Consider the following 25,891-nt stretch of genomic DNA (forward strand, 5'->3'; position numbering starts at 1 on the left):
TCAAGAATCAACTATCTTGAATTATAAGACTTTTACAAGATAAACGTTTAGGCTCCCCCTAAACCACTTGACGTGCGAACAAGGGATTCGATATAGGTTTTTCTTAAATCATATGTTTCATGCTTTACCCTTACGTCTCTGTTCAGGTTCCTCCGATGAGAAACTCTTCAAAATAACATTCAATATTAGGCTCCACCCTGAATTGCACAGATCTTCTAAATAAAGTGACTTACAATGCCAGATATCAACGTGTTCAACACCACACCACACGCTACACAAACCGAGTACTTCATAAAAGACTTAATGTCAATACATAATATTTTTTCCTCAGTGTGTACACACCATCACTTCTGTCTTCCACATATATAAATTAACCACATTTCCCACCAAACTTAAGTAGAATATATTAGGTCAAGGCCAAGATAACAACCAAAGTAAACTTTTTATCTTTATTAATAAATATTAACAAAAAGCTTTGATGCTCCCTTTTTGCTTTGATAAAATAAGTCAACCAAAATCTATAACAGTTTTTTTTTTTCTTGTCCGTGGTTTTTCTCCAAGTCGATATAAAATAACATTTTCTTATCTTTAATATAACAATTCATATTTTAAAGGATTATACTTCTAAAATATATTAGATACCAAATTAAAAACTCACAAAATTATTAGACATTATTGTTGAAGTTCAACGTTTTATTTGATATTAATTACAAGGAAATATTAGGAAACAAATCTGAGTATAGATCAGTTTTCATTATATACATAAACTATGTCCTAAACTATCTATTTGATTCACTGACCCACACTATGTATCTTTTACAAAAAAAACTATATGATTCTATGCACATTGATCGCCAACAATATACATTATTTAAAGTGTGTATGTGTGTGAATTTAAGCAGGCTTGATAAACAAGGATAATACACGATCCTTGGTCTCATGATCTTCAACAGTGTGCCCATCTCTATATTGGTAGACAGTATGAGAAATTCTAGCAAGATTTAACGCAATTTCAATGAAACTTTTGGAGAGTAATGGTGAATTATTCAAAGTTTGAACTTCTTCATTCAATTTCTTCCATGATTCCATAATCAAATCCTTAAGATATCGTCGTGCTTCTTGTTCTGAAGCACCCGTGTCATTCATGTAACATTGTATAGATTTAGCGACTTCTCCTCTCTTTGCTTCTTCCTACATAAGAAAAACCTCATAATCAATACTAAGAAATATTTAGTACTGTATAAATTATAACTAAGACAAATTTAAAAAGAATTATATACCGAAGATGAAGCTAAGTCATTGGCAAGACGAAAGATGATGGATGAATATCGAATGATATTTGGATGAAGTTGCAAGCACTCCAAAGCCTCTATTGTTAATGAATTTGTGGTGAAGACGTAAGCATGAACAAGAAGAAGAGATCCTGATACTGAAATCCATGCATTCTCTAAGTACTCTTCAAATGTTGGTTTGTAATTTGTGTAATACCACTTTGCTTCGATCAAGAATGTTTTGCATAAATCTGTCCACTACACAACAATTTAATAGTAAAAAGAATTAATTAGGATTTCATAATAATATAATTAAGTTTCATATTAGCACAAAAAATCATATCCAATAATAAAAAGAAAAGAATTAAATTAAATATTTACCATTTTTCTTAAATATGGAATGACATTCACTCCATGATCCTTTATTGCATCAAAAGCCATGTCATTGATGGTGTTGTGGAGAGCAATAAAACATATTTGCATGTAGTTCGGTAATGAATCAATTGCTCCGATATCCCATCTGAAAATTTAATACACATTTTTCAGTATAATATGAAATATAAAGACCATATAAAAGCCATACTCAAAATTAACTTAGTAACTGGTGGAGTATTCTATGGTTAAATTTGGTTGGATTTAATGGCTATTAAATTACCTCTCAACAGCATCGGTAAAAAGTTCAAGTTCGTCCAGAGTTCCATAGACGTCATAAACATCATCAATAATGGTTATTAATGAAGCAATTTTTGTAGACATTGTTCTAAGATATTGAAGATGAGGTTCACATCCCATTCCCACAGACCAAAAGAAATTAGCCATCAATCTATCTCTTGCAAACTCAAGTTTCTCTCCAAGCCCTGTGCTCTTCCACCACCTAATTCATATACACCAAAACATCCCACACTACAATATATCAATAAAGAGGTATGAAAACGTATTAAATGTAGCTAAGAACTTATTTGAAACGACTTTTTAAACTGTTTTACTATGTAAAAATATATAGTTCTTTTTAGTATGGTATCGTAAAAAATCATTTCAAATAGACCCTTTTTAATTAATTACCTAGAGACATCTTTTAGGTCATCTTGATGAATGGATTGGACAATGTTGAAGTCTAATTTGGCTAAATTCAACAACACCGGATTTGAGTTGGGTTTTGTTTGATACACATTATCGATAAACCACCTAGCCTCCAATCTTGGCATTCTCCAATGAAATGGGAGTTGAAGAGCATGTCTTATCATAGTACAAATGATTTGATCATTATTATTAGATTTAAGGTATTTTGAAAGATGTTGGACGGCAAATTGTCTGGCTTCATCCAAAAAGCTTTCACCTTCCATTGCTAAGAATGAAGCTTCATACAATGATAACATTCCTTTAGCTTTCACCTCACAAATATTATCCAAATTTTCTATGTCATTCTTAAACTCCTTGAACACGCCTGCATGTAATCAATGAAAAATACTTTAACAATAAGACTTTAGATAATTTTTTAATAAGTTAACCTAGATTTTGTTGAGAAGAATTGTTGTAAATGACAAAACTATTAAAAATACTTATAAAACACAATAAAATTTCATATTTTATCAGTGATAGATACCGATAGATACTGATAGATTTCTATCAATACCTATTAATATCATTAATAGATGACATTCACAGAATGCTACCAATGTCTATCAGTGATATATATGAAAATTTGCTCTATTTATTTTGTAAATATTTTGATTCATTTTACTATAATAAAAAAAATGTTTTTAATTTACACTATCATAAATTACTATTTCGTTAAAGTATAAATTTAATTTTTATGATTCGGAGAAAGTTATAATTTAGTTCATGTCAGGGAGAATTTCAAAGCATACTGTGCAAACAAATCTTCATACTGCCATATATGACTATATTGAAGAAGCTTCGGTTTGTTAGAAGATTTTTTTTAACATAACCAATAGCTGTCCTCCATCTAATATATTTTTTTACCAAAAGAAAGAGCCATTGTCTAAAATTTGGGAGGAAAATTAAAGAGTAAATATATAAAATAAAAAAGAAACAAAAACAAAATTATAACCAAAAGATAGAATGTCACATAGTTCTGAGAAAAACTTGTTTTTACTTGTAAGAATTTGACTTAGAACTTAAATGGATGGTAATCAAATAAGTTTAAAGAAAAAGGAAAGCAAAATCATAACCAAATAAGTTCAAAAACGATGATATGGGTTCATTACCTTCAGGGATGTGATAGCCATGTTGCCTTAAAATTCTAAAATGGAGAGATGTGGCATATAAACTTCTGTTGTTGTTCCATTCTAAACCTTCTTCTCCATTGTTGAATCTTCCATTGATAATCTCTAATATTTGATTTATTTCCATTTGAAAGTGATATGAGATTCCCAATCTTTGCAATTCATCAACAACTTCCAATCCTTTCAAACTATCATCAACCAATGATTCTTCATTATTGAGCATCATTTTCACTCTTCTTATTAGCACCTCCCTTCGATTAAAACATCTATCATCCTGAAATAATATAACATAAAAATCTAATTCAAAACTCGAAACATCGTATCGTAGTCAAGACATTTATTACTATTCCAAAAATCCTTGGTTTAAAGTATACCATTTCTCAGTGTAAAATAGGAGAAAAATAACATGAAAAAAAGTCATAGCACATAATAGTTTTAAATTTTATCAACATACTATACCATGAATTCACTCTGCAAGGATTGAACAAACTCATGCTTCCAAATAGGAGGTTGGTAATTTGCAGATCGTCGGACGACAGAATCATTGCAAGCTTTTCGAACCGTAGGCGATTGTTTAACGATTTGAGAAAAAACATAGAATTTAGGATGAGAAGGAAGACTGTTTTGTGTGGAGGTGAAAAAAGAGATGGGGGAAAGAAGAGGATGATGAAGAATAGCCATTGTCATATATATATTCACAAAACAAATAAAATAATATCTCTAGCTCTGATCTCCTTATGCTTTTATGACTGAAAAGTACTACTGTTAGTTTGTAGTTGAGAAAATGGAAGAAAGTGTAACGCTTTTATACATCTCCTCCTGAGGAACTATGTTGGTTTGAGTTATTAAAGCAACCGGTGATGATTCTAAGAAAGCCCTAAATGAAAACGTGGTTTGATCGAATCACTAACTATTATGGCCACGTCCTGTTCACACTATAAATATCCAATAACATATGTTCATCACATAAACATTATCTTCTCACGTTTGGATGAATCAGCCACTGCCACATGTCATGTAATAGACTCAAACAACTATTGAACTTTTATCCAATGTAGTACTTTTGCTTTTCTTCACTAAATGAAATTGTTTTGTACCTTAGAAAAAGAGATTTACAAAAGATAATAGAAACATGAATGTTAGAATCATATAAAGGGAAGATTAAACCGATAATTTTTTTTTTCTAAATTGCCTTAGATTATTGTAGATTTGGTAACTAATTTACTAATTTTACAAAAATTGACAATTAGAAGGTGTTTATGAAAGAAAGGACGTCGAGAAGAAATTGTTGCATCGTGTAAGAATTAATGTTGGCGTGTTAATCGTGATGTCGATTGTTTTCCAAGGTCCACACAACCCCCAAATCGAAATGTGGACTAGAACTTAAGAGAAATGTTCAAAACAATAAAGAAGAAAAACACAAGAAAGCTAAGAAAAACACAAAAAAAGACAAAGGACGAAAAACACAAACCGTGTATAGGAAAATTGAATAAACTTCCCACGTTTATTAGAACATTATTGTCTTGGATTTTATTTCATTCTTGATTGTATAATGATTGAAATGACAAGCTTTGAAAATGATATTCTTACTTTATGAATGATAACTATATTCTCGCTTTTTATGTCAGCAAAACCAAAAAATAGGAAGAGAGAATGAGTCAATATATCAATTAACGTTTTCTTCTATCCCTACCTATGACGACAATTAAATTTGAAAATGTGAAACATGTATAATGTTTTTTTGTTCACATAGTAAGATGTTTCAATTAAAACATATTTATTATTTCTTTTATTTTATGAAAAAAGAAGGTGTCATGTCATAAGAATTCGAATATACTTCAAAAAGTAAAATTAAAAAAAATATGACAACTAATATGGAAAAATTGCATCAGATGACAAAAAAAATAAAATAAAAAAGAAGCTCATAACACATCTTTTTTGTATATTGCAAATATGACAACTAATTAGATATACCATAGAGCTATCAAAGGACTACCATATGGCTACCAGAAGGTTGTCCACTTTTAAATTTACTACTTTTGCAATTTATAAAATGTAGTGACATAGGTCCTATTATCATAATTTTTTCTTTTTTTTTTTTTACTATTTTTGCAAACGCTCTTTGAAATAGATGCAAAAGTATGGTTTTAATTTTTTATACTTTCAAATTTATTCAAATTTAATATTTCTACTTTAAATCTTCCATTCTAATATTGGACTTTAGATATATATATAATAAAAGGATTTTAGAAAACAACTCAGAAATTAGTAGTAAGAACTGAATTTAAGATTTATTTTAAACTATATGTACTAATATTGAAGAGTTGAAAGTCTAGATATTAAAATTAAACAAATTTAAGAGCAGGGACAAAAATTATGTTTTACCAATATATCTTCACTAGTTTATATATATATATATATATATATATATATATATACTTGGAAACTTATTGAATTGTTGTGAATACAATTATTTTTAGTTCATACAAATTCATTGACTATCATCCATATATAATTGTCGCTATGAGTTTGCTACATGGAGCGGCCAACTTGGTTACCAATTTGAAAAACGGAGTTGCCACCATTGTTGATTTAGACAGCCTGATTAGACTCCAAAAAAATATGCTAAAATTGTTCGGATGTTTTGGAGTTTTTTTTTATAAGAAAGATATTAGCATCTTACAATACTCTTTCAAAGAAAGAAATTTATTTTTTTTCGTATTAAATTAAATAAATTGACCTTGAAGAGAAATATGATTTTTATGTTCATTTTTAAACATCTCATATTTTATTGATCACTATTAAAATAAATAATAAACAATAATTATGAGTGGCGCCAAATGTCATAAGAAAATTTTATTTAACCTTCTAAAGTAAATTCTTCATAGCTTCAATAGTATAAAGGAATCTGACCTCTTGAAATCTTAAGCTCATGTTTGGTCTGCAGTCTGAAAGTAAGAGATTAAGAAAGAGGGTAAATCGGGGGATTAAATGTTTGTACAAAATGAAAAAAGAAAAAAATCTCTCTCCTCTTATTTTTTTTCTTGCGGATCTCTTATCGTCTCTCTTCCCATCTCTTCTTCACACTCTCGTTCAGTCCCTAGCCTCTTCGTCTCCTCTATGTCTCTTCATCTCCTCATTTTTCTCTTCTTTCGACAAGAATAATCTTTCGGCGGAGGTCTCTTTATTTTTTTGTCTCATACAAAGAAACAACGGTAAGAGAAAATCGGATGCCAACGGAGAAAAGACATATTTATTCGCGGGTGTAATGCTTTTTTTTTTTTTTTTTTGTAATTTTTTAATGCTTTCTTTATTCTTTTTTTTTTTTTTTTTTTTTGTATTGCTTTGTTCCATTTTTTTTGTTTGTTCTATCTTTTCTATTCTCGATTTTGTTGTAAGGTTCTTTCTTTCTTTTCTTTTTCCTGCATGCATTTCTTTGTTAAGGTTCATTTTTTTCTGTGTTTTTTCTGTAATGCATGCATCTCTAACTTGTAAGGTATTTTTTCCTGTGTTTTTTCTGTAATGCATGCACTTTTTTATTGTAAGGTTCCTTTTTTCCTGTGTTTTTTTTTTCTGTTCTGTATTGCAAGATACACTTTTTGTTTTTTTTTATTAATTTTTATTACTTTTCCCGTTCTTAGTCTGTGTAGTCATAGAAGTTAAAATTTATTCTGGGCAACACCCGTTTGAATCTCATTACCAGTCCTGTTAGAAATTCAAATTTCGGTTTAGTACTAAAATTAAACTATCATATTAAAAGAATCCTTGGCATTGTCATTGATTAATGGGACCTTCTTCAAAGGTGACGAGTTAACTTTGGATGCTCATGAATATATTAAAAAAAAAAAAAAGAAAGTGACATATTGTTCATACTATAACTCTCCGTGGCAGTGTTTTGTATGTGTTAGATAATCTGGACATTGCTTCAATACTTTGATTCTTGCTTACTTTCTTATTATTATTGAAAAGCTTATTTCTTGTAGAGAAAAAAAAACAAGTTGGAATTGGAGTTACTATTGTTTTTAATTCATTTTTTTAGCCCGACATGCCTAGATGTCGTCCTTGGTTCAAATTTCATTGAGTAGTTTGCTCTAGATAGGATATTGCCCATGAGTTGTTGTGAATTTATTATGAACTATGCTCATAATTGTTGCATCAGGTGAGAAAGGTGGATATGCTTGATGGAGTTTCCATTACCCAATCTGAAAAAGTGGAGGATGAGTTAATTAGTTTCTGATGGAAATGATATTGAACTTGTGTCACTATCTTATGCCCTTATTAACAAGGTTTGTCTTCTTCACACTCACATACAAAGTTTGTTGCACACTCAAATCATTCAGTGGCTTATTTTTCTTTGCCTTATTTTGTAGAAATGTCATGTCAAGAACAAGGATATATGGAAGTTCGCTAACATAGATACCATCAAGGAACCATAGTTGGAGCAGATGAGTGATCAATACAATTGTATAGGTTCGTTATATCTGCACTTAGTTTCAAAAGTTTGTTCTCTTTCGGAATTGTTTTTTTTTTTCATGACTAATAGCTTAACTTTATGATGTTTCTCTTTGTGTCCACCCTTTGAAAATACATTACAGTTTTGTCTTATGACATTTTGTAGTTAAGGCACAAAAACAATGCTCAGTAACCCCTTTTTCACTAGATTTCTGCTTACGAATCTAATAATAATAATCTTAGGTTCTTCGTGTGTGCATTGCATTCACATTATATTGATCCTGAATTCTTGGTTATGTGAAGCTTAGATGCTCATTAACCGGTTGTTTTAAAATATCAAGCTTCAATTTTTTATTACTCTTCTAAATTAAAGTAGGTAAATAATTTGCAGTTATGGTGTTGATTAAGTTTTAGAACATTTTAGTTATTTGTTTGTTTTTAAACATCAAGCTTTAATATTTTTATTACTTTTTTAAATCAAAGTTTCTAAATCAAGTTTGTGTAATCTTAGTGTTGATTAAGTTTTAAAACGTTTTGGTTATCCTTGATTTGTTTATTTGGTAGTTGAGAAATTTAAATTTGACAAAACAATACATTTTAGCGATTTGACGTAGTTGAGAGATATTTAAATTTAGAAATCTTATTTTTATTTATATATGGAGTAGTTGTATTTGTATTAAAAAGATTTAATGTTTACTTTTGGTGGTTGAAAATTTTAAAATTTAGAAATCTTATTTTTATTTTATTTGTATTTAATACATAGTAATCATTATTTCTTTATTTATTAACGGTGGTTGAGTAATTTGAAAGTAAAAATTTATTAGTTCACACCAACATTTGTTTTAAATAGAGTACTTCTCCTTCATTTCTAAACACACAACCTCTTGATTTGTATCTAAAATTTATTTTCTTTGACGTTGAGGTCATAACATTCTCTCGTATCATTGAGTGATAATTATTTTACATCTATTTTATATAGACTTTGTTTTATATATTATTATTATTATTATTATTATTATTATTATTATTATTATTGTTATTATTATTATTATTTTCTTATACTATTATTTTCCTTGTTAACTAATGCACTTTCTTTTTCCATTGTTCTTTCATATTTTGTTTTGGGTATGTATATTTTGCTTTGTTAATGTGGACTTTTCTTTGTTTCCCAACTATCAAAAAGTAAGTTCAATTGTATTGGTTCCACTTATCTCGTTTCATTGACCGTTTTTTTTTTGTTTTTTTTTTTGTAGGTTTGTCTTGCTTTGCCTTGCCTTGCATAGACACTTACCATTACGTAATGTGTTCTTTTCTTTCCTACATTTGTATATGGACTTTTGCGTTTTTAATTTCTTTGTTAGTACATTCATGTTTTGTATATTATGATTGTGTTATATTTGTCAAATTGTTTATTTTAACTTTTAAGAATACTTTGTTTGAAATTTAATTTGTAATATTATTTTTTTCTTTTTTAAGTTAATTTATATTGTTCACTTGTAATAAAAACAGAAGGGCTACACATGTTTTTTATAAACAAAGAACTCGCTTAAAACCTCTGTTTGTGAATAACAATAATCCTGATTTTTTATAAAAACAAAAGAGGTGAGTGCTACTAGCTTTTTTTTCTTAAAAAAATTTGCCTAAAAATAACTATGGTTGATGCAATATAAGCTTGTTATACAAAGAATAATAATGTTTACTAAGTACATGAGATTTGTAAAAAGTTGAATTTTAAAAACGATCGGCTTCAACTTATTTTAAAATAGCGAAATTAAATTATAAAATTTAAAATTCATATAATATTAAAATTTTAATACCAGAAAACGGATATCTTAAAAAAATAACCAAAAAAAAATTAAAGAAGAAAGCAAATTTCTAGGATTTTTGTTACTTTGGATTTTAAAATGAAAGTCAAATTAACAACTTATTACTAACTGAACTTTGTAATAAAACATTATGTTAAAACTTTTGTTTTTAAGAGGAAAATTGTAAAAGAAGATAATCTACTTTTTTTTTTAAGCAATGCTAAATTAAAATTAAGTAAGTTTCACAAGTTTTTTTTTAATATAAAAAAATACCACTGTCTTTTTTTAAAATCAAAACTAAATTGAAAAAACTTATTTTACTTTGTACAGAGAAAAAAGTTACATAAAAAAACAATTTGTTGAAACTTTTATTTTTAAGAAAAAAATTGTAAAAGAAGATAATCTAGTATTTTTCTAAAGCAATTCTAAATTAAAATTAAGTAAATCTCACAAGTTTTTTTCTTTTTTTAAAAGACAACATTGTCTTTTCTAAAATCGAAACTAAATCAAGAAAATTTTCAAACTTCATAGCTAAATCATATAGAGGAAAGAGTTACATAATTTAAAAAGAAAACAAAAACACTTTTTTAAACTTGTTTTTTAGAAAAAAATGGTAAAATTAGATAATGTTGTACATTTTAAAAAGCAATGCTAAATTAAAATCAATTAAGTCTCGTAAGTTTTTTTTTTTTTTTAAAAGACACCATTGTCTTTTCTAAAATTAAAACTAAATCAAGAAAAATTTCAAACTTCATAACTAAACTATATAGAGCAAAGAGTTAGATAATTAAAAAATAAAAACTTTTTTTTTTTTTTTTAACTTTTGTTTAGAAAACATTTCAATTTAATAATTGATATATGGTAAAATTTATGATGTACAATTCGAAGGAAAAAAAACTAAGCAAGTTAAACCTAGGAATGTAAGACCAGCATCCAAACACAGGTATTAGAAACCTAAATTTCCTAATTATGCACAAATCTAGATTTTCAAATCCTACACTCCAAACATAGGCCATTTCTAATTTTCGGGCATCAAAACCACATAAGATAAGCCTACAGACATTTTATTCCTAGGCATTAGATTCCGAACCTGCGCATAAAATAACCCCTAATTTCCTAGGCAGCGACTGTCAACAAGGATATTGTTCTTGACGAGCATTGTCTCGAGAGAAAAACCAAAAACATAAACGACATCATTTTCACAAAACAAAAATTAGACTTGCATGCAAATGTAATATTTGTTTTGGCACTAATTCACCATTTTAATGAAACTTACGAATTCTATTTACCACTATACTAAGGATAGAGATTTTTTTGGTGAATTCTAATGAAACTTACGAATTCTGTTTAACACTATACTGTGGATAGAAAATATTAACAGTTTTAGTTCATATATTAATTATGATGATATTTTCTTTAACTTTTTTTCTTTTAAGCTCAATGATAATTTTGAAACTTTTCTATAGTTGAAAGATATTTTTGAAATAAAACTTTAACAATTTTCATCTAAAACTAACGATAAAAGTAGTTTTGAAAGTTTTTGAGATACGAAGTTGGGGGACACGTAGACTAAAAGAAAAAAGAATGAAATAGAATACGAAGTGTTCATAAATCAAATTATCTCCCCAATTAGATTTTACTTTATGCTTCATAAAACCAATACATTGTTCTTGATTTCCCCATCAAAAGCTACACTGACCATTCCCATTTCCAAAGCTCTCCTCACCTACATATTGGAAAATTCAACTTTTGGCAAGGGCAAAATGGGAAAGCTTATTCGAGCCGTGAAAGCATAACTCAATGCTGTAACAAATACACTAAAAATGAAAGATATAATGTAAAATTACAATGCCGTTGGGAATTATGTAACACTTTCAAAAAAACATCAGTTTCTTTTCATGTATATACTATTCATTACATACACAAAATCTTCATACTACCCGTCTCAATACCAATCGCTGAGTTGTAACGACTCGCATTGCTATGCTGTATGGTCCGAAGTTACTTCTCAGGCTGTACCCATTGACGACGAACTCATTATCTGAATCTGCAAGAGAGTGGAGAGAAAGATTAGGAACATTAAAGCCTTTTGTATTGCAAAATCGTGGTAAATTAAATACCTTGTTGACAAGTAAGTTCACTTGTTCTCTGTACATCTCCTTCAAATCAACAATATCTGCACGAAGTTCCTCCAGCTGCAGCAGCAATTAATTGTACTTCATTAGATCTAAATCCTTCTATGGAAGAAACTCGGTCATTAATGATGGATATTTAGTTCACCTCCCAATGCAATCTTAAACTAACAATGTGTTATTGATTCTCTAACGAATAAAAATGTGGGGCATTCCTCAACAGCCAAAACTTTTAGCACCGCATGGTTGACGCAATCTAATACTTTCTCATGATGTGATGTTATGTACATTCTAGTGATTCCATGCTCAGGTGGCTTGATGAACTAATGTGAATTTCAGATAAGTTATTTGAAAAAAGATAATATTCTCAATCCGACTGAATATCTATCAACCACAATAGGATAATCAGACTGAATATCTATCAACCACAATAGGATAATCAAATCTAAACACGGGAGGAGCAAGCACTGTGCTTTCACCACATGTCCAATTTATTTAAAGTTCCACAAAGTAAGAGATTGTTAGTACCTCCTCATCGCGCTCTCCCATAAGCTCTAGCGCAGCAGAGTGCCTTCTTCTTAGTGCTTCAAGTTCTGCTCGAATGCCTGGTAACATACCGGCCTCAGCCCTTAACTTCTCACTCTGTGCGCCAAAAGAATCAATATAAATGTGAAGTCAGCGATTGGCATCAAGCTCAATGGCGTAAAGAGAATAGCATGTTATGGGTCAATACCAACCTGTGAGGTTAACTTCACTAGCTCCTCAGCAAGAGAGTCACGGATAGATTCAATTGATTTCTGGTAAAAAAAATAAATGAAATTAGAGCTAAAGTTTGAACTATAGGATAAAATGGAACTTCAGTGTAACAATTTATTCCCCCTATAAACTAGAAGTTGTAACAATTTAAACCTAACTTGGAAGATCTTGTTTTAATGAAGTTCGTAAATTATATAGACCAATAAACTGGTTGAAGGCCAGAATTAAGTCGTTCCCTATGAATTAAAAGTTGTAACATGTATGAATTGAAGAGTTCCAAGGTATTAAAAAGACAAACCAATCGGGAGACATAAGATGCCAGTTCCCCTTCCTTCTGACGAAGAGCAGCCTCCAAAGAACCAGAAGTCATACTCTTCATATAGTATGGACTCATGGGTACATCCCCAGTGATTTTCCTATCAGATAAACTTTCAGACGACCCTAAAGATGCTTGAAGAAAATAGCTTTCCTCCATGCTTCCTAGGCTACTAGAAGTTGAGAGCTTACGTGCCAAGTCACCTGCACTTTAAACAGTATTAGGCGACAATACACCATGAAAAATAATGTCATCAAAGGAAAGAACCATACCATTCTCAAAACTTGAATTATGCCTTTTTATGGGACTATGATCGGCCACAGCAGTAGAATGGAGATGAGCTTTCCTCTCCAAATCTGATCTGGCATTTTTCTCCTTCTCAATCTCCTGTCAGAAATTAAACAAAAGTAAAAGTTATAAGCCTTAAATAAAAGCGTTAAATTCTTAACACACAATTTATGTGGAAGTTGAGTGGTAATTGAACTCCCCCACAACATCTGATAAAATGTCCCACCTTCCCAGCCTAGCAAGAAAAATAGACAGCTCTTATGCAAACTTAACACCAGAAATCTGGTTTTAATTGCTAGATATCTAGTAGGTCAGAGAAAGGACGTGATTACATTAGTAACAACTAAAGTGTATGATACCCAAATCTGCAACAAGAACCTGGGCATCTTCCATTTGAGTAATCAATACTTGAACTCCTCTTTAGAGATTAGTGGAAATGAGTAACGGAAACATATTTTACTGGGGAAAAGCTGGAAAAAGGTAGAACCACTTCAAAACATGGGTAAAGACATGACACAAACCGAACAAATAAAAAATATCAACTAAAATATACTTTGGGGAAAAACTGTCCATGTAAGCAAATTTCAACATTTAACAAATGTGAGATATGTTAAAAGATAAAACCAAAATGTCATGCCAGAATTTTTGAAATAGCAAGTTGTTTTGCTTTAGGAATGGAGGCCTATGCATCAATTAACAGATTATTTCTTGTCGAAGAAGTGCTTTAGTTTATCTAAGTGTCCTAATGTGTCAACCATTTATGTATAACATGTTTTTTCAAAACAACATGGTGTCTCCAGAGTTATGGAATGACATACAAGTCAGGTAAAACTATGTTCAAGCGTGTTGCACGGTGGATTTATGTCGAAGGTGTGTTCATATCCCAGATGTGCACCTAACATGAAAACTTCCACTACAGACGAGACGTACTTCCTAAGGTTAAAGGGGCTATAAGTTTGTATAAGAACCAAGACCTGCTGCAGCAGCTCCCTATGCCTCAGAGATTCTTGCAACTCTTCCTTGTGTTTCCTTCTAAGTTCCCTCATTTCTTCCTCAAGTTGGTTTACACGACCTTCTTGAGTGTCAGCTTCCTCTTTTGCTGCAAGATACTCCTGCCTGATTTCAGCTGCTCTCTGCCTCTCCTTCTCAAGGGTTTTGCTTAATTGAGTCTGTTCTGCTCTGAGGCAAGAAACCTGCAAAACAGTTCTGATATTAGGTAATATTTGAAAATAAAAGGTGGAAGATGAAAACCATTAGCGATAAGAACCTGCGCCTCGAGAACATTAATTCTAGATAAGGTTTGGGACAAGCGTTCATTTATAGATCGCTCTCTTTCTTCAGCAGCAGCAGCTTTCGCTTCTGCTTCCTGTGGATTCAATAAAAACTCAATACAGGCATGTCCATATGCTGCACAAACAGTATATGGTCCAGAATAAATCCAAAGCAACCTGAAGCCTAGAGTTAAGAGATCTTTCAACAGCAGCCCACGCTTCTGCCCTTCTAGCAGTTGTTTCCTGTTATCATGACATGAGGATACAAGATAAGTCAAAAGCCTGAATTGGGAGTATAAAGAAATAAATAAGATCTCCAAATGCATTTAAGATGCACTGGCCTGCATTGCTTCAATCTGCCTCAAAAGAGGTCTTGTAGACTCTGGGACTTGAGTGATCAACTCCTCGCAACGTCTTTCACTTGCCTGTAAAACGATAATCACTAATATATAAATAAAAGATCACAAAGTTATTTCCAACATTTTCCCTTTATCTTTTCTAGCACTCAGTTCCAGGGAAATCAGAAGGACTAGCACTGAAATAGGAAATGCCACAAACTTGGTAACGCTTTTGAAGGTCCTCGATGTCCCTACGAAGCATATCTTCTCTAAACACGGCCTGCAGAGAAAAATTAATGTTAGTCTTGAGACTGCAATTTCTTAAATAAGCCCACTTTCCTACAATGAAAAGTTTTTAGAGGAACAAAAGGAAAACCTGCTGCTCCTTCCTACTTAAAGTTTGTCTTAATTCTTCAAGTGTCTGAACTAGCATTGTTTCACGTTCCTCAGCCTCTCTAAGTCGACTTTCTAGCTCAGTTTTGGCTTCACTGTTTGCACGTGCCTCTGCTAGTGCTTCGGCCTCCTTGGCGGCAGTTAAGGCAGTTGTATAATACTCTTTCTGTGCTGCTAGTTCTGTTTGGTGCTTTTCTATTGTTTCTTGCAGCAACTTCTCTGTAGCAGTTTTGTCCCTCTTGATGCTATCTACTTTGTTTTCTTCCACCTATAATTGAAGGGTAAGATGCATGAGAAATGACTTTTCGCAAATGATAGGTGCAACAAACCATAAATTCTGCAAAGATAAAAATCAAAATGGGACCCTCTGTGCCTCCACCATAGTTCAATGAAAAATATTCTAAAAGCATACTAAAAAAAATTGATAGTGTGGGATCAAAGACATTTTGAACATTATTCGTCATCCAATTAAATCTAATCCAATGTCTATCAAACAAGAACCTGACAATTTAGTTACCTGAAGCTTGGTAATTAATCCCTTCTTCTCTTCTTCAAGCTCTCTGATCTAGCCTCCAGAAACAAATCAAATTAATATTCATCTGAGCAATATAATTTGTTGCCAAAAATCCCAGTGAAAGGGAACCTGAGAATACCTGGGCCCTTAATTTCCTAATTTGAGATTCTTGAGCAGCCTGTTTCTTTGAAAGCTCCTCACCTGGTTGGTGGACAAATATCGAACATGGTTATAGTCGCATAGAAAGAAAAACTTCCCAATTGGACACTCTTACATGCATTATCCTATTAGGTCTACATATTTAAGATCAAAAGAACCGTTTCTTACATTTTATTCCCCAACAATAACCATCCAATAAGTAAAGAAACTATACAGTTTTCATTTCTGCAGAATTCTTTTTTGGTTTAAGAAAAATTTTCATTTCTGCAGAAATTAGAAGAAATAAAATATCACTAGACATACATAAGAAAGGCTATGAATTTCCTCACCTTCTGCCATGACTTGATTAATTATTTCATCTTTTTCCTTCAAAAGTGCAGCCACATCACTTTTTCTATTTTGCTCCCTCCTAAGTGAATCCCTCTCCTTAGTAAGAGCATATACCTGTAATGTTAAGATACAAAAGCATTAGATATCACCCAATAGAATAAAATAGAAATGTAATTTGCAGCGATTCCGTTCATCTTTTCTAAGCAGTTGCTAAATTTCATCTAGAATGTGATGCAAGTAAATCAACATATACTGACTTGACTACCAAAACTCCAATGATGCTTGGTAGAAATATAAACTTATTGTTGATGCCATCAATTGGATTTCAAACTTCATACACCAAGCCCAATATTGGAAAAAGTGTGAAAGGATGATAAAAACAAAAAGCTTTTAAAAATATCAAACTGACATAACTACTTTTAGTGAAAGAGTAATACATGCAGGCTAGGCTACACCCATCTCCATGTCAAAGATGTTGGAAAAATAAAATGAAAAAGAAACGACAAACCTTCTTTTCAAGAACTGAGACTCTTTGGTGGTATTCCTCTCGCAATGATTCAATTTCTGCATCACTGGATTTTTTCTGTATAATTAATGAGGAACGTGAGTAACTGATATTTCATCTCCTCTCTACACAGGGGCAGGGATGAAGGGCAAATTAGTTTGTACAGTGTAAAATATGTTGAATATCTGTACAGTATCTTCTACAGTTGGTAATTGAGTGATGAGATGACAACATATTGACCAAAAGAATGTTCAAATGAAGAAAATAGCAAAAGTTCAATAATGAAATCCTCCACCCCCACCAGACACATATTAAAAAAAGAAAAGAAAAGAAAAAAAGAAAAAAGCAAGGACATCGTCTAAGAAGAAACTTTAAAAAATGGCAATACACCTCCAATATCAGAGATACCAAATTCAATTGTTGAGATAGTTCTTCTATCCATAGTTTCAAAAAGGAAAAAAATGTAATGCTATAGGATCATTTGTAAATTAATTATGGAGATTAGTTGTAGTTCATGGTTAAACTAGCAGTTGGTTAATAAAGACCCTTCTTTTGGTTTACACCATAGCGGGACCTTGGTTAGATACGTCAAAGTAATGGCAGAAAGGAACGTCAGAAAAAAATCAGAATTAAAATTGTGTAGAGTACAATGATATGAGTCAAATCTCAAGTTCATTCATTTGTTTATTTGCCTAGAGTGTCTCTAAAGTGGCCTTCCTCTATCAACCATCACACCTAACTACTCAAAAACGAAAGATAAATTAAGATATTAATTGATATGAAATTATAAATAAAATACCTTTAATTCCTCGATCACAGTATTCAAATGCTCATTATCATTCATCAATTTTGCAATTTCATCAGCCTTTGCCTGCAAGAAATCAGATTCAGTACTTCACAAGAGAGAAAAGTACAAGTGAAGGAACATTTCAGAGATCACTTGTTAGGTAAGTGCCCTAGATGATCTAATCTCTACTTATCTACTGCTCACTGCTCAGTCAAATTTAGCCATTTTTCAATAGCAAGAATAATCACGTAAAAAGCTTTAGGTTCAAAATGAATCTTTCTAGAGAGTTCAACAACATGAAAGGGTGGGGGAATTCAAATCTCTGATCTCAACCAAGAGTATCTTTAGCTACAAGGTTGTAGGCAATGTTTTGCCACATGAAGTACCTGAGCTTGTCTTGCTGCACCTTGCAATGCTGTTTCCATCATTTTCATCTCACCCTTCACCTTCTCTAGTTCATGCATAGAATCTAAATGAATAGGTATATTTGCCTCTGAGCTCAAACCTCGCTCTTTAGTTTCTTTCTCGCTATCTTTGGGGTGCTGCTCCATTTCATTTACTTTAATTGACATATCACTTTCATGAGAATCTGAACTAGAAATTCGAAGAGAAGCCTCATCGAAAAGAGGAGCATTTGACAATTCGCTTCCAGAAACGTCACGAGCACCTTCTTTTACCTCAGTGCTACCAGAATGTACACTAGAAGTTTCACTGCCACCTTCACCCTGATTATCATTAAATGACTCAGATTCAATATGTGGAATCGTTTTTAAGGCCTCCTTTTCTTCTGTTTCTAATGTATCGGTACTCTCTACCTCAACCATTGGTTCATTTACCCTATCTGCTAGTAATACTGGTTCCATACTTCTGCTATGCTCCACATCAAAAGAACTCTGGGATTCAACCGACAGCTTATTACTTCCTTCATCTTGATATATATCAGTTGCTCCTGACTTGATATCTATCTCTGGATGTTTGGAAGCTTCCATTTCTGAAAACTCTTTCTGCTGCAGATTGTGAACAGAATCTGAGGTTTCGGTAGTTGGTTCGGGACTTTCAATAGACATTCTTGGTGATTCATGATTGGCTTCAGCTGAAGAATCCGATACTTCATAATTCTGAACAGAAGGTCCAAGAACTTCAAGAGGTGTGACTGGTGATTCAGAATCTGCTTCTCCTTGGCTTTCCTTTTGTACATCGGCCCTTTCATCATCCTTTTCTGTGGGCACTTCAACATATTTTCCACCAGTTGGCTCCTTCGGAGAAGAAGAAACTGACTGCTCAGTTTCAACATCTTCCTTCTTATTCAAATCAGATTGAAGCTGTGAAGAGTCCTGTTTCTCTGATGCCTCCCCAACATCAAGGGGCCTTGGTGAAGATTGTGATTCACTTGAGGAGTCGTCTACAGCATTTTCATCAGTTTTAGGCTGCCCAATTAATGCCCTAACTGGATCGAAGAGTGCTTTCCCTTCAGTAGCCGATTGCCAGAATCCAGGAGCTACAAGGACAGCATAAAAGAGAACATGAAAACAATTGGCTAAAGAACTGGCGGTGTTTGTAAAAACATCAACCAATTCCTGAGCTTCAAGGATCATGGATTAATAATGGAAATGCAAGAACAACTATAAACACACACCTGAAAAATAAAATTAACTTCAACTTTATGGCTATTAGATTTATCGACCAACTTTTTAAATTTCTCCATTTTGTGCTTTATTCCAAGCAAAACTAGTGGCTCAACTAGCAGTAGCAGATAAATAGTAGGAAAGAGCACATCATTGTAAACAACTTCACATGAAAAAGAATTTGGAACGAGACTATCTTTAATATTTATTCACATTAATCATTCCATAATAAACTGTCTAAGCAGAAAAATGCCTTTTCTGAATCGTTTGAGCTTTCCTTCAGATTACATAATGTACACAAAATGTTCATCCATATAACAAATGGTAATTGCAACATAATTTAGAGTGTATAATTACCATCGCTGCTGGATTCCGACTTCTCTTCAAACCCAAGAGCAGAGTCAAAATTCTTCTCAATATTCTTCACGCTCTCTTGGAGCTTATTTACCGCACCAGCAATATCCGCAAAATTACCCAAAGAAACCCTCCCACTAAACCACGCCATTCAAGAACAAACGATAGATCCACAATTCAATCAACTAATGCCAGCATATGAAGTCCCGAGCTAACACTGAAAAAAAGAAAGAAATGAGGAGAAAGAATTCAATTAACAAAGAAAGCTTCTTGAGTATAAAAAAATAAGAGTAACTACGAAATCAACAAAATTTAGCGGGTAGCAGTATTTGACAATTAGCAATATGATATGAAGGCAATGGGTTTCCCAAGTGAGCTTCAATGCCATCGAATGCATCATCTAATTAATGCATTTCCTTCACACCAATGATAACATAATGCAAGAAACGAAAAATTGATAGAAAAAAAATAGATGTTGCAAGATCCACATAAAAATGGATCAGAATAGGCAGTGGGCAATCTGAAGAGGAAGTAAGAACCTCGTCATCGACCGCGGGAAAGGATCCAATCGAGTATTGATAGGAGGAATGGATGCCACAGGATCCCGTAATCACATAATGGATTTCCTCAATTAAGCTGCAGACAATTTCGCTAGACAATTGGCTTTGAATTCGAAATCTAGCATGGAGAATGATCGCGCGGTGCACAATTGGAAACGGGAAGTTCGGCGTTGGTTGCTTCACACCAGGGGTGCTGTCAGATACACAGATCTGATTCAGGGCCACCGCCGCCACAGGTTCCTCGCCGGGAAAGAGGGTGTCGCCACCTCGTGATGGTTGCCTTCGGATTGACGTTAGAGAGCTGGGAGAGGAAAGAAATCGCGAAAGAAAGAGAAAGGGAAAGGAAAGGAAAGGAAAATAGAAGAAATGATGAAAACTCACTATTTAATTTATTATTATTATTTTAAAATAAACATTTTTTTTCATTTTTCATTTGTTTATTGTAAGAATTCTTTCGAAGTATAAAAAAAAAATGAAACAAAAAAGATTACTACTAAAAATAATTAACATTTTAACTAATAGTTACAGGGCGAAACTCTAATTTCTGATCAAAACCTATAGTTTTGCAATGGTTCATGCATTGCACGAAAATGATGGTTGCTACATTATCATGTCGCCGTGACGCTAGATATCAATGGTTTAAATATTAAATATTAATTCTTGTTCCAGTTTATTTCTAAAACCTCAAGTTTAGCTCGTTATGTTCTCACTCAAATTATGCTTAACACCTACAAAATCAAAGAATCAACACGTAGGATCGGATAAGATAGCACATTTTAAACATTATCACATGCACTACATATGACCTTAACACGCATTTTTGTTTTAATCTTTCTTTTCTAGACTTGAGACGTCCCATGCACTATTTTCATACTTTCTAAGATTGTTTTCCTCAAATTTTCTTTAATAAAATAAGACGGTAGAGAAATTATAGACATGCATGCAATAAAATTCAAACCTCACTATTCAAAAAAAAAAACATGCTAGTGATTCCTCAATAGAAATACTCTATCACATCCATTGTTTATCTCCCCCAACAACTGTGCTAGCCCTTTTCATTTAGTTTTTAACTTTTTATTAGTTCAACATTCTTTTGAATAGATCTTCCTCTAGTTTTCCCCCTAATCGATCTAGTTCATCAAAGTTAGCAAATAACTATCTAGATATCATTCATTTTAGCAAAAGTTTTACCATGTTCATTTTTTTTAAAAAAAAAATTGAATGACATCCAACTACAGATAGTGTGTTTATCGGAAGATTTAAGCTTACTCACAAACTTTCTCTATATTTCTTCGAAAAACCCTTTTGACCTCTTTTGTTGCGTGTGTGTTTACTTAATAAGTAGACTCAACGCTCATATCAATATATTTAAATAGCCTCGTGCTAGCAAAAGTTCTTATGGGAGCGTCAAGATTAAATTGAATTTAAAATTTAATATTTTACTTTTTTGTTTGTCTTTGCAATCATTATTGGATCATTGTAAGTAAAATTGCTATATTGTGCAGTAAACAACCTTAATTTCAAATTCAATTGAGGGGAATTTTGAAAAAATAATACCTTTTTTGTTTTATATTTCAATAGTAACACAGTTTTAGAAAAAATCGTAATGTTACTTTTCTTGCGGTCAATCTCGACCGAGATCGACCTTGAGATTCTTTCCAAATTTTAAAAACTCTTTAAAGGAAATTTCTCGATCTCTCTCGGTCAAGTGCGTCACCGAGAAAGTGTATTTTTCATTAAAATTTTGAAAATAGAGAGACAAATAAGGCAAACAACGTAACAAGAGACTTTGGATATTAGAATAATTTTTGCTTACAAACTTTTGTTCCTAGAGAGCATCAACAGGAACAACCTTAAAGAAATGGAGATTGTCCGATGCTTTACAAGGTCGTTTGACAATGTCATTTTGCCTATGACTGGAGGAAGCCATGAAGGGGAGCTCTTGTTCAAGAAATTCCTCAATATTCTTCCATCTCTGACTAAAAATGAAATTTAAACTAATCTATATTATATTTGTGTTAACTTAGCTCTAATGAAGTCTTTATGTGTGTCTATTAATAAACAAGTCAACCAATAACCTTGGCGATACAATAGACCAATGTTCAACACAGAAAATCTTTTAGACCTTTGAGAAAGTCTATTATTGTTAGGAAGAAGTCATGAGGTTGAACTTAGCTTGCTGGAGAAAAAATTCAATAATTTTCTTCTATATGTTGACTAAAAAATGATTAACCCACAAAAAAGTGATAGGGAGCTTCCACGTTGATCACCCTCTTTTATATATGGCTAAGATATTTTCCTAAAAATGACTAAAAATTGTCTAGGTCTTAGTTTTTAGTTTCCATTTTAGCTTATGTTTTTAAACTCAAGGATATCTCGGAGCAACCTTAGCCCGAGATCACATTACATAATGTTTATGTTCTTTAGCTTGATGTCATCTCGAGGTAACTTTGGCCCAACAAAATCATATTACATGATGCTGATATTCTTTAGCTTGGGCAATTTTGGCCAGAAATCATATAACATAATGCTAATATTCTTAATTAATTAGCTCAGGACCATCTCCGGGCAACTTTGGCCCGAGAAGTGTTTAATAAACTTCAATTTTTTAATAAAAAAACACACTATCTCGATGACGCACTTGGTCGAGAGAGACTGAGAAATTTGCTTCAATGAGTTTTTAAAATTTGGGAAGAATCGATCGAGATTGACCACGAGAAAAACAAAATTATGAGTTTTGTAAAACTGTATTACTTTTCAAATACAAAACCAAAAAGGTATTAGTTTTTCAATTTCTCTTTGATTGGTTATGTGTTTCGTTAAAAAATCTCATTTTTTAAAAATGTATTACTTTTAAGATACAAAACAGAATTATGTGTTTTGTTGAACTCGTATTTGACGTGACTTTAAACTTCTAACGGTAAATTGAACTTCAAACTTTTCATATTTTTTGAATACGTAGATGGAAAAGTCGAACATGTAACTTCAAAGTTAATACATTATTGACTTTAATCTTTTATCTACTATTAAATAATATGGCTAAACTATAGAAAATATTCTAGAATTCTATGCATCGTAATTTTGAAAATATTTTTGAACTTTCAAAACTAACGTTAATATATTAAATAAATTTTTTAAGAGAATATATATTTAAAAACCATAATTCACTGGTCATTATTTCAAAAATACATTTGATCTTTCTAAAGTTTCATTACTGTACCATTAAAATCTCGTTTAAAAAATATCATTGATCTTTCAAAAGTTTTATTTACATAAACTTTTCAAATAAATAAATAAAAGAGATAAAAATGCTCTTATCGTTAGTCTATACATCTTCCATTTCTCTTTCTTATCTATACTTCATTCTATGACTGATTATTCACCCTCGAGGTGTTGAATATAATTTTCATTTGATACATACCTAGGTTTTTGAAAATATTACATTTTTATCTTTGAGTTAATATTAATGTTTGTGGATTAGTTAAAAAAGTATTAACTAATCATTTGCTAGTTAAACTATTACATAATATTGGATCATCACCAATATAAAATTACTCAAAAAACAATTTAGCCTCATATTTTTAAGGAATAATTGTAAATATAGCAATTATATTCAAAATAATGAAATATATAGCAACATTTTAAAAAAATTGCAAATATAGCAAAATCTATCAATGATAGGAGTATATCACTGATAGACTACATAGTAAATGTTGGTCTATCACTGATAAACCATAAGAGTCTATCAATGATAAAAGTTTATCACCGATAAATTTTGCTATATTTACAAATTTTTTTTAAATATTGCTACATACTTAATAATTATTCTAAAACTTGCTACCCATTATAATTACCATATTTTTAAATTAACTAACTAAACCTTAATCTCAAAGGTCAAACGTGGGAGTCTTTTAGTAAAATTGGGGAGTGAAAGTATGAAATAATATTCAAAATCTTGAAATTAAAATGACAATTATTCAACGGTAACTAAAGAAGCACAAATAAATTGCAAGATAGAATACCATCAAATAGAAAAAAAAAAAGTAAGAAAAAAAAGAAGATGAAGAAGTGTTGGACATAAATATTTTTAGTTCCAAAGAAAAGAGGGCAATCAAGTTATAATAATAATTCAAGCCATCTTTTTTATGATTCCCAAGCTCTTTATATAATAGAGCTAATTACAAATCACTCTCACCCAAATAATATGAGTTTGTCCACAAGAAAACATGAGTTTTTATAAATATATTGGCTTGTTTTAAATGCTTTTAATAGTAAAAGTTGTTCCACAAACTAATTCGAGTCTTTTAAACCTATTTTATCCTCACTCACATACTTTTTAGGAAAAATAATCCTTGAAGGTTACCAAACACATTTTAACTATAATGATTGGGCCACGAGAAAGGAATACATATCTTGTTGGTATAGGAAGGTAACTTTCAATTCTTTTAAGTATTTTTGAACAATTCTTTTATATCTTCAGGATCTCTCTCATTCGATTATAATCTTTGGTTGATTTATGTCTCCCCCACTCTAAATTTTAGGTTAATTGTAATCCTCTTCGTAGACGATTGAGTTTACATGTATAAAATAGGGTTCTTTTTTCAAAAATATAACAAACTGACAAAATATTTATATAGTATTGAACAATTTTGAAAATAGAAAAAACTCACATGCCCACAATGGGAAATACAAAAAATGTCTCAGTCAACATGCGATTAATCGGTCACACGCGCGCGTGTAATTGTTTTTTAAAACGATTATGATATGCGATCATGTAGGTAATATCAACACACGTACGATCGTGTGGTTCTTTTTAATGATGAAAAAATTGCTTCAAATCTAAACGATCGTGTTGACTATGATAAGCGATCATTTACATCATATTCATATGATCGTGTAATTCTTTCTAAACGATGGGAAAATGACATCAAATCTAAACAATTGTGTTAACTAGGTAAACAATCGTTTAGATCATATCCACTTGATCGTGTAATTCTTTTTAAATGATGGAAAAAAGACTTCAAATCTAAATAATCGTGTTGACCATGTTAAACGAGCATGTTGACTAGGTAAGCGATCGTTTAGATCATGTCAAAGTGATATTTAAACAATCTTGATATGAGAAAGGTGAGGAAGATGAAGTTAATATTCATATCAATATTCTTTTTAAATGATCTTGAATATTCATAAGATTTAAACAAAAGAATAAATCGTTTAGAAATAGAAGAAAGAAAATCTGGAAGAGAAGTTGAAAAAGTCTCTAAGAGAAGATAAATAAATCACAAAGAAAAAGAACAAAGAGAATCGACGAATCGTTCGCAATAACAACGACAAATCTGAAATTTATGAAAATATTTTACCAACTTCATTGACTTTTTTATTTTGTTACACGGATTGCAAATGTTTTTTTTTTTTTGTTATATTTGTGAAAACTAACCTATAAAATAAAGATAATTGTAATGAGTAGCACTTTTATCGTAAATATAGGAAAATTTACCTTTGATAGACCCTGAGTTGAATCTAAATTTTGCTTTGTTTGTAAATTATTTGAATGTAATTATATTGAGTAGTATTTTTAAGAATAATAATTAAGTTATAACAATAATTATACCAAAAAAAAAAGGATTTGCTAATATAGTAAGATTTATCCGTAACACAGACTTCTATCAATGATATGGTCTATATATTCAACGATAGACTTCCAAAGTACAAACGAGCTTTATTATATTTATAGATTTTTTTATATTGCGGTGTATATATATATATATATAAATACATTGAATGTAATG

General features: G+C 31.3%; 2 protein-coding genes across 2 annotated transcripts; both read right to left on the reverse strand.

Moving 5' to 3' along the window:
• Positions 1-894: 894 nt before the first annotated feature.
• Positions 895-3,743, reverse strand: LOC103499734 ((-)-alpha-terpineol synthase-like). The gene is made up of 6 exons (XM_008462807.2): positions 3,500-3,743; positions 2,334-2,715; positions 1,927-2,145; positions 1,653-1,791; positions 1,281-1,529; positions 895-1,191 (listed from the first exon to the last, which is right to left on the reverse strand). The coding sequence occupies exons 1-6, from the start codon at positions 3,741-3,743 to the stop codon at positions 895-897; spliced, it is 1,530 nt and encodes a 509-aa protein (XP_008461029.2).
• Positions 3,744-11,378: 7,635 nt separating this feature from the next.
• Positions 11,379-20,469, reverse strand: LOC103499665 (golgin candidate 5). Its single transcript, XM_008462707.3, has 20 exons — positions 20,082-20,469; positions 19,546-19,759; positions 17,950-19,061; positions 17,576-17,647; positions 16,780-16,854; positions 16,271-16,385; positions 15,922-15,983; positions 15,786-15,833; positions 15,252-15,536; positions 15,096-15,155; positions 14,879-14,962; positions 14,715-14,780; positions 14,534-14,632; positions 14,241-14,459; positions 13,251-13,365; positions 12,961-13,181; positions 12,644-12,703; positions 12,435-12,548; positions 11,895-11,969; positions 11,379-11,821 (listed from the first exon to the last, which is right to left on the reverse strand). The coding sequence occupies exons 2-20, from the start codon at positions 19,691-19,693 to the stop codon at positions 11,783-11,785; spliced, it is 3,069 nt and encodes a 1,022-aa protein (XP_008460929.2). The 5' UTR covers positions 19,694-19,759; positions 20,082-20,469; the 3' UTR covers positions 11,379-11,782.
• Positions 20,470-25,891: the final 5,422 nt, after the last annotated feature.

The sequence above is a fragment of the Cucumis melo genome, chromosome 11 (genome assembly GCF_025177605.1).
Source record: "Cucumis melo cultivar AY chromosome 11, USDA_Cmelo_AY_1.0, whole genome shotgun sequence".
NCBI classification, from domain to species: domain Eukaryota; kingdom Viridiplantae; phylum Streptophyta; class Magnoliopsida; order Cucurbitales; family Cucurbitaceae; genus Cucumis; species Cucumis melo.

Excerpts from the sequence above, each read along its gene's own strand:
- LOC103499734 (XM_008462807.2), bottom strand. The coding sequence starts at position 3,743 with ATGATGCTCAATAATGAAGAATCATTGGTTGATGATAGTTTGAAAGGA. Across the intron at positions 2,716-3,499 it reads TGGCTATCACATCCCTGAAG|GCGTGTTCAAGGAGTTTAAG; the intron begins GTAATGAACCCA and ends GATTACATGCAG. Across the intron at positions 2,146-2,333 it reads GACCTAAAAGATGTCTCTAG|GTGGTGGAAGAGCACAGGGC; the intron begins GTAATTAATTAA and ends TATATGAATTAG.
- LOC103499665 (XM_008462707.3), bottom strand. The coding sequence starts at position 19,693 with ATGGCGTGGTTTAGTGGGAGGGTTTCTTTGGGTAATTTTGCGGATATT. Across the intron at positions 15,537-15,785 it reads GATTAATTACCAAGCTTCAG|GTGGAAGAAAACAAAGTAGA; the intron begins GTAACTAAATTG and ends CTTCAATTATAG. Across the intron at positions 14,633-14,714 it reads CTCTTAACTCTAGGCTTCAG|GAAGCAGAAGCGAAAGCTGC; the intron begins GTTGCTTTGGAT and ends TTGAATCCACAG.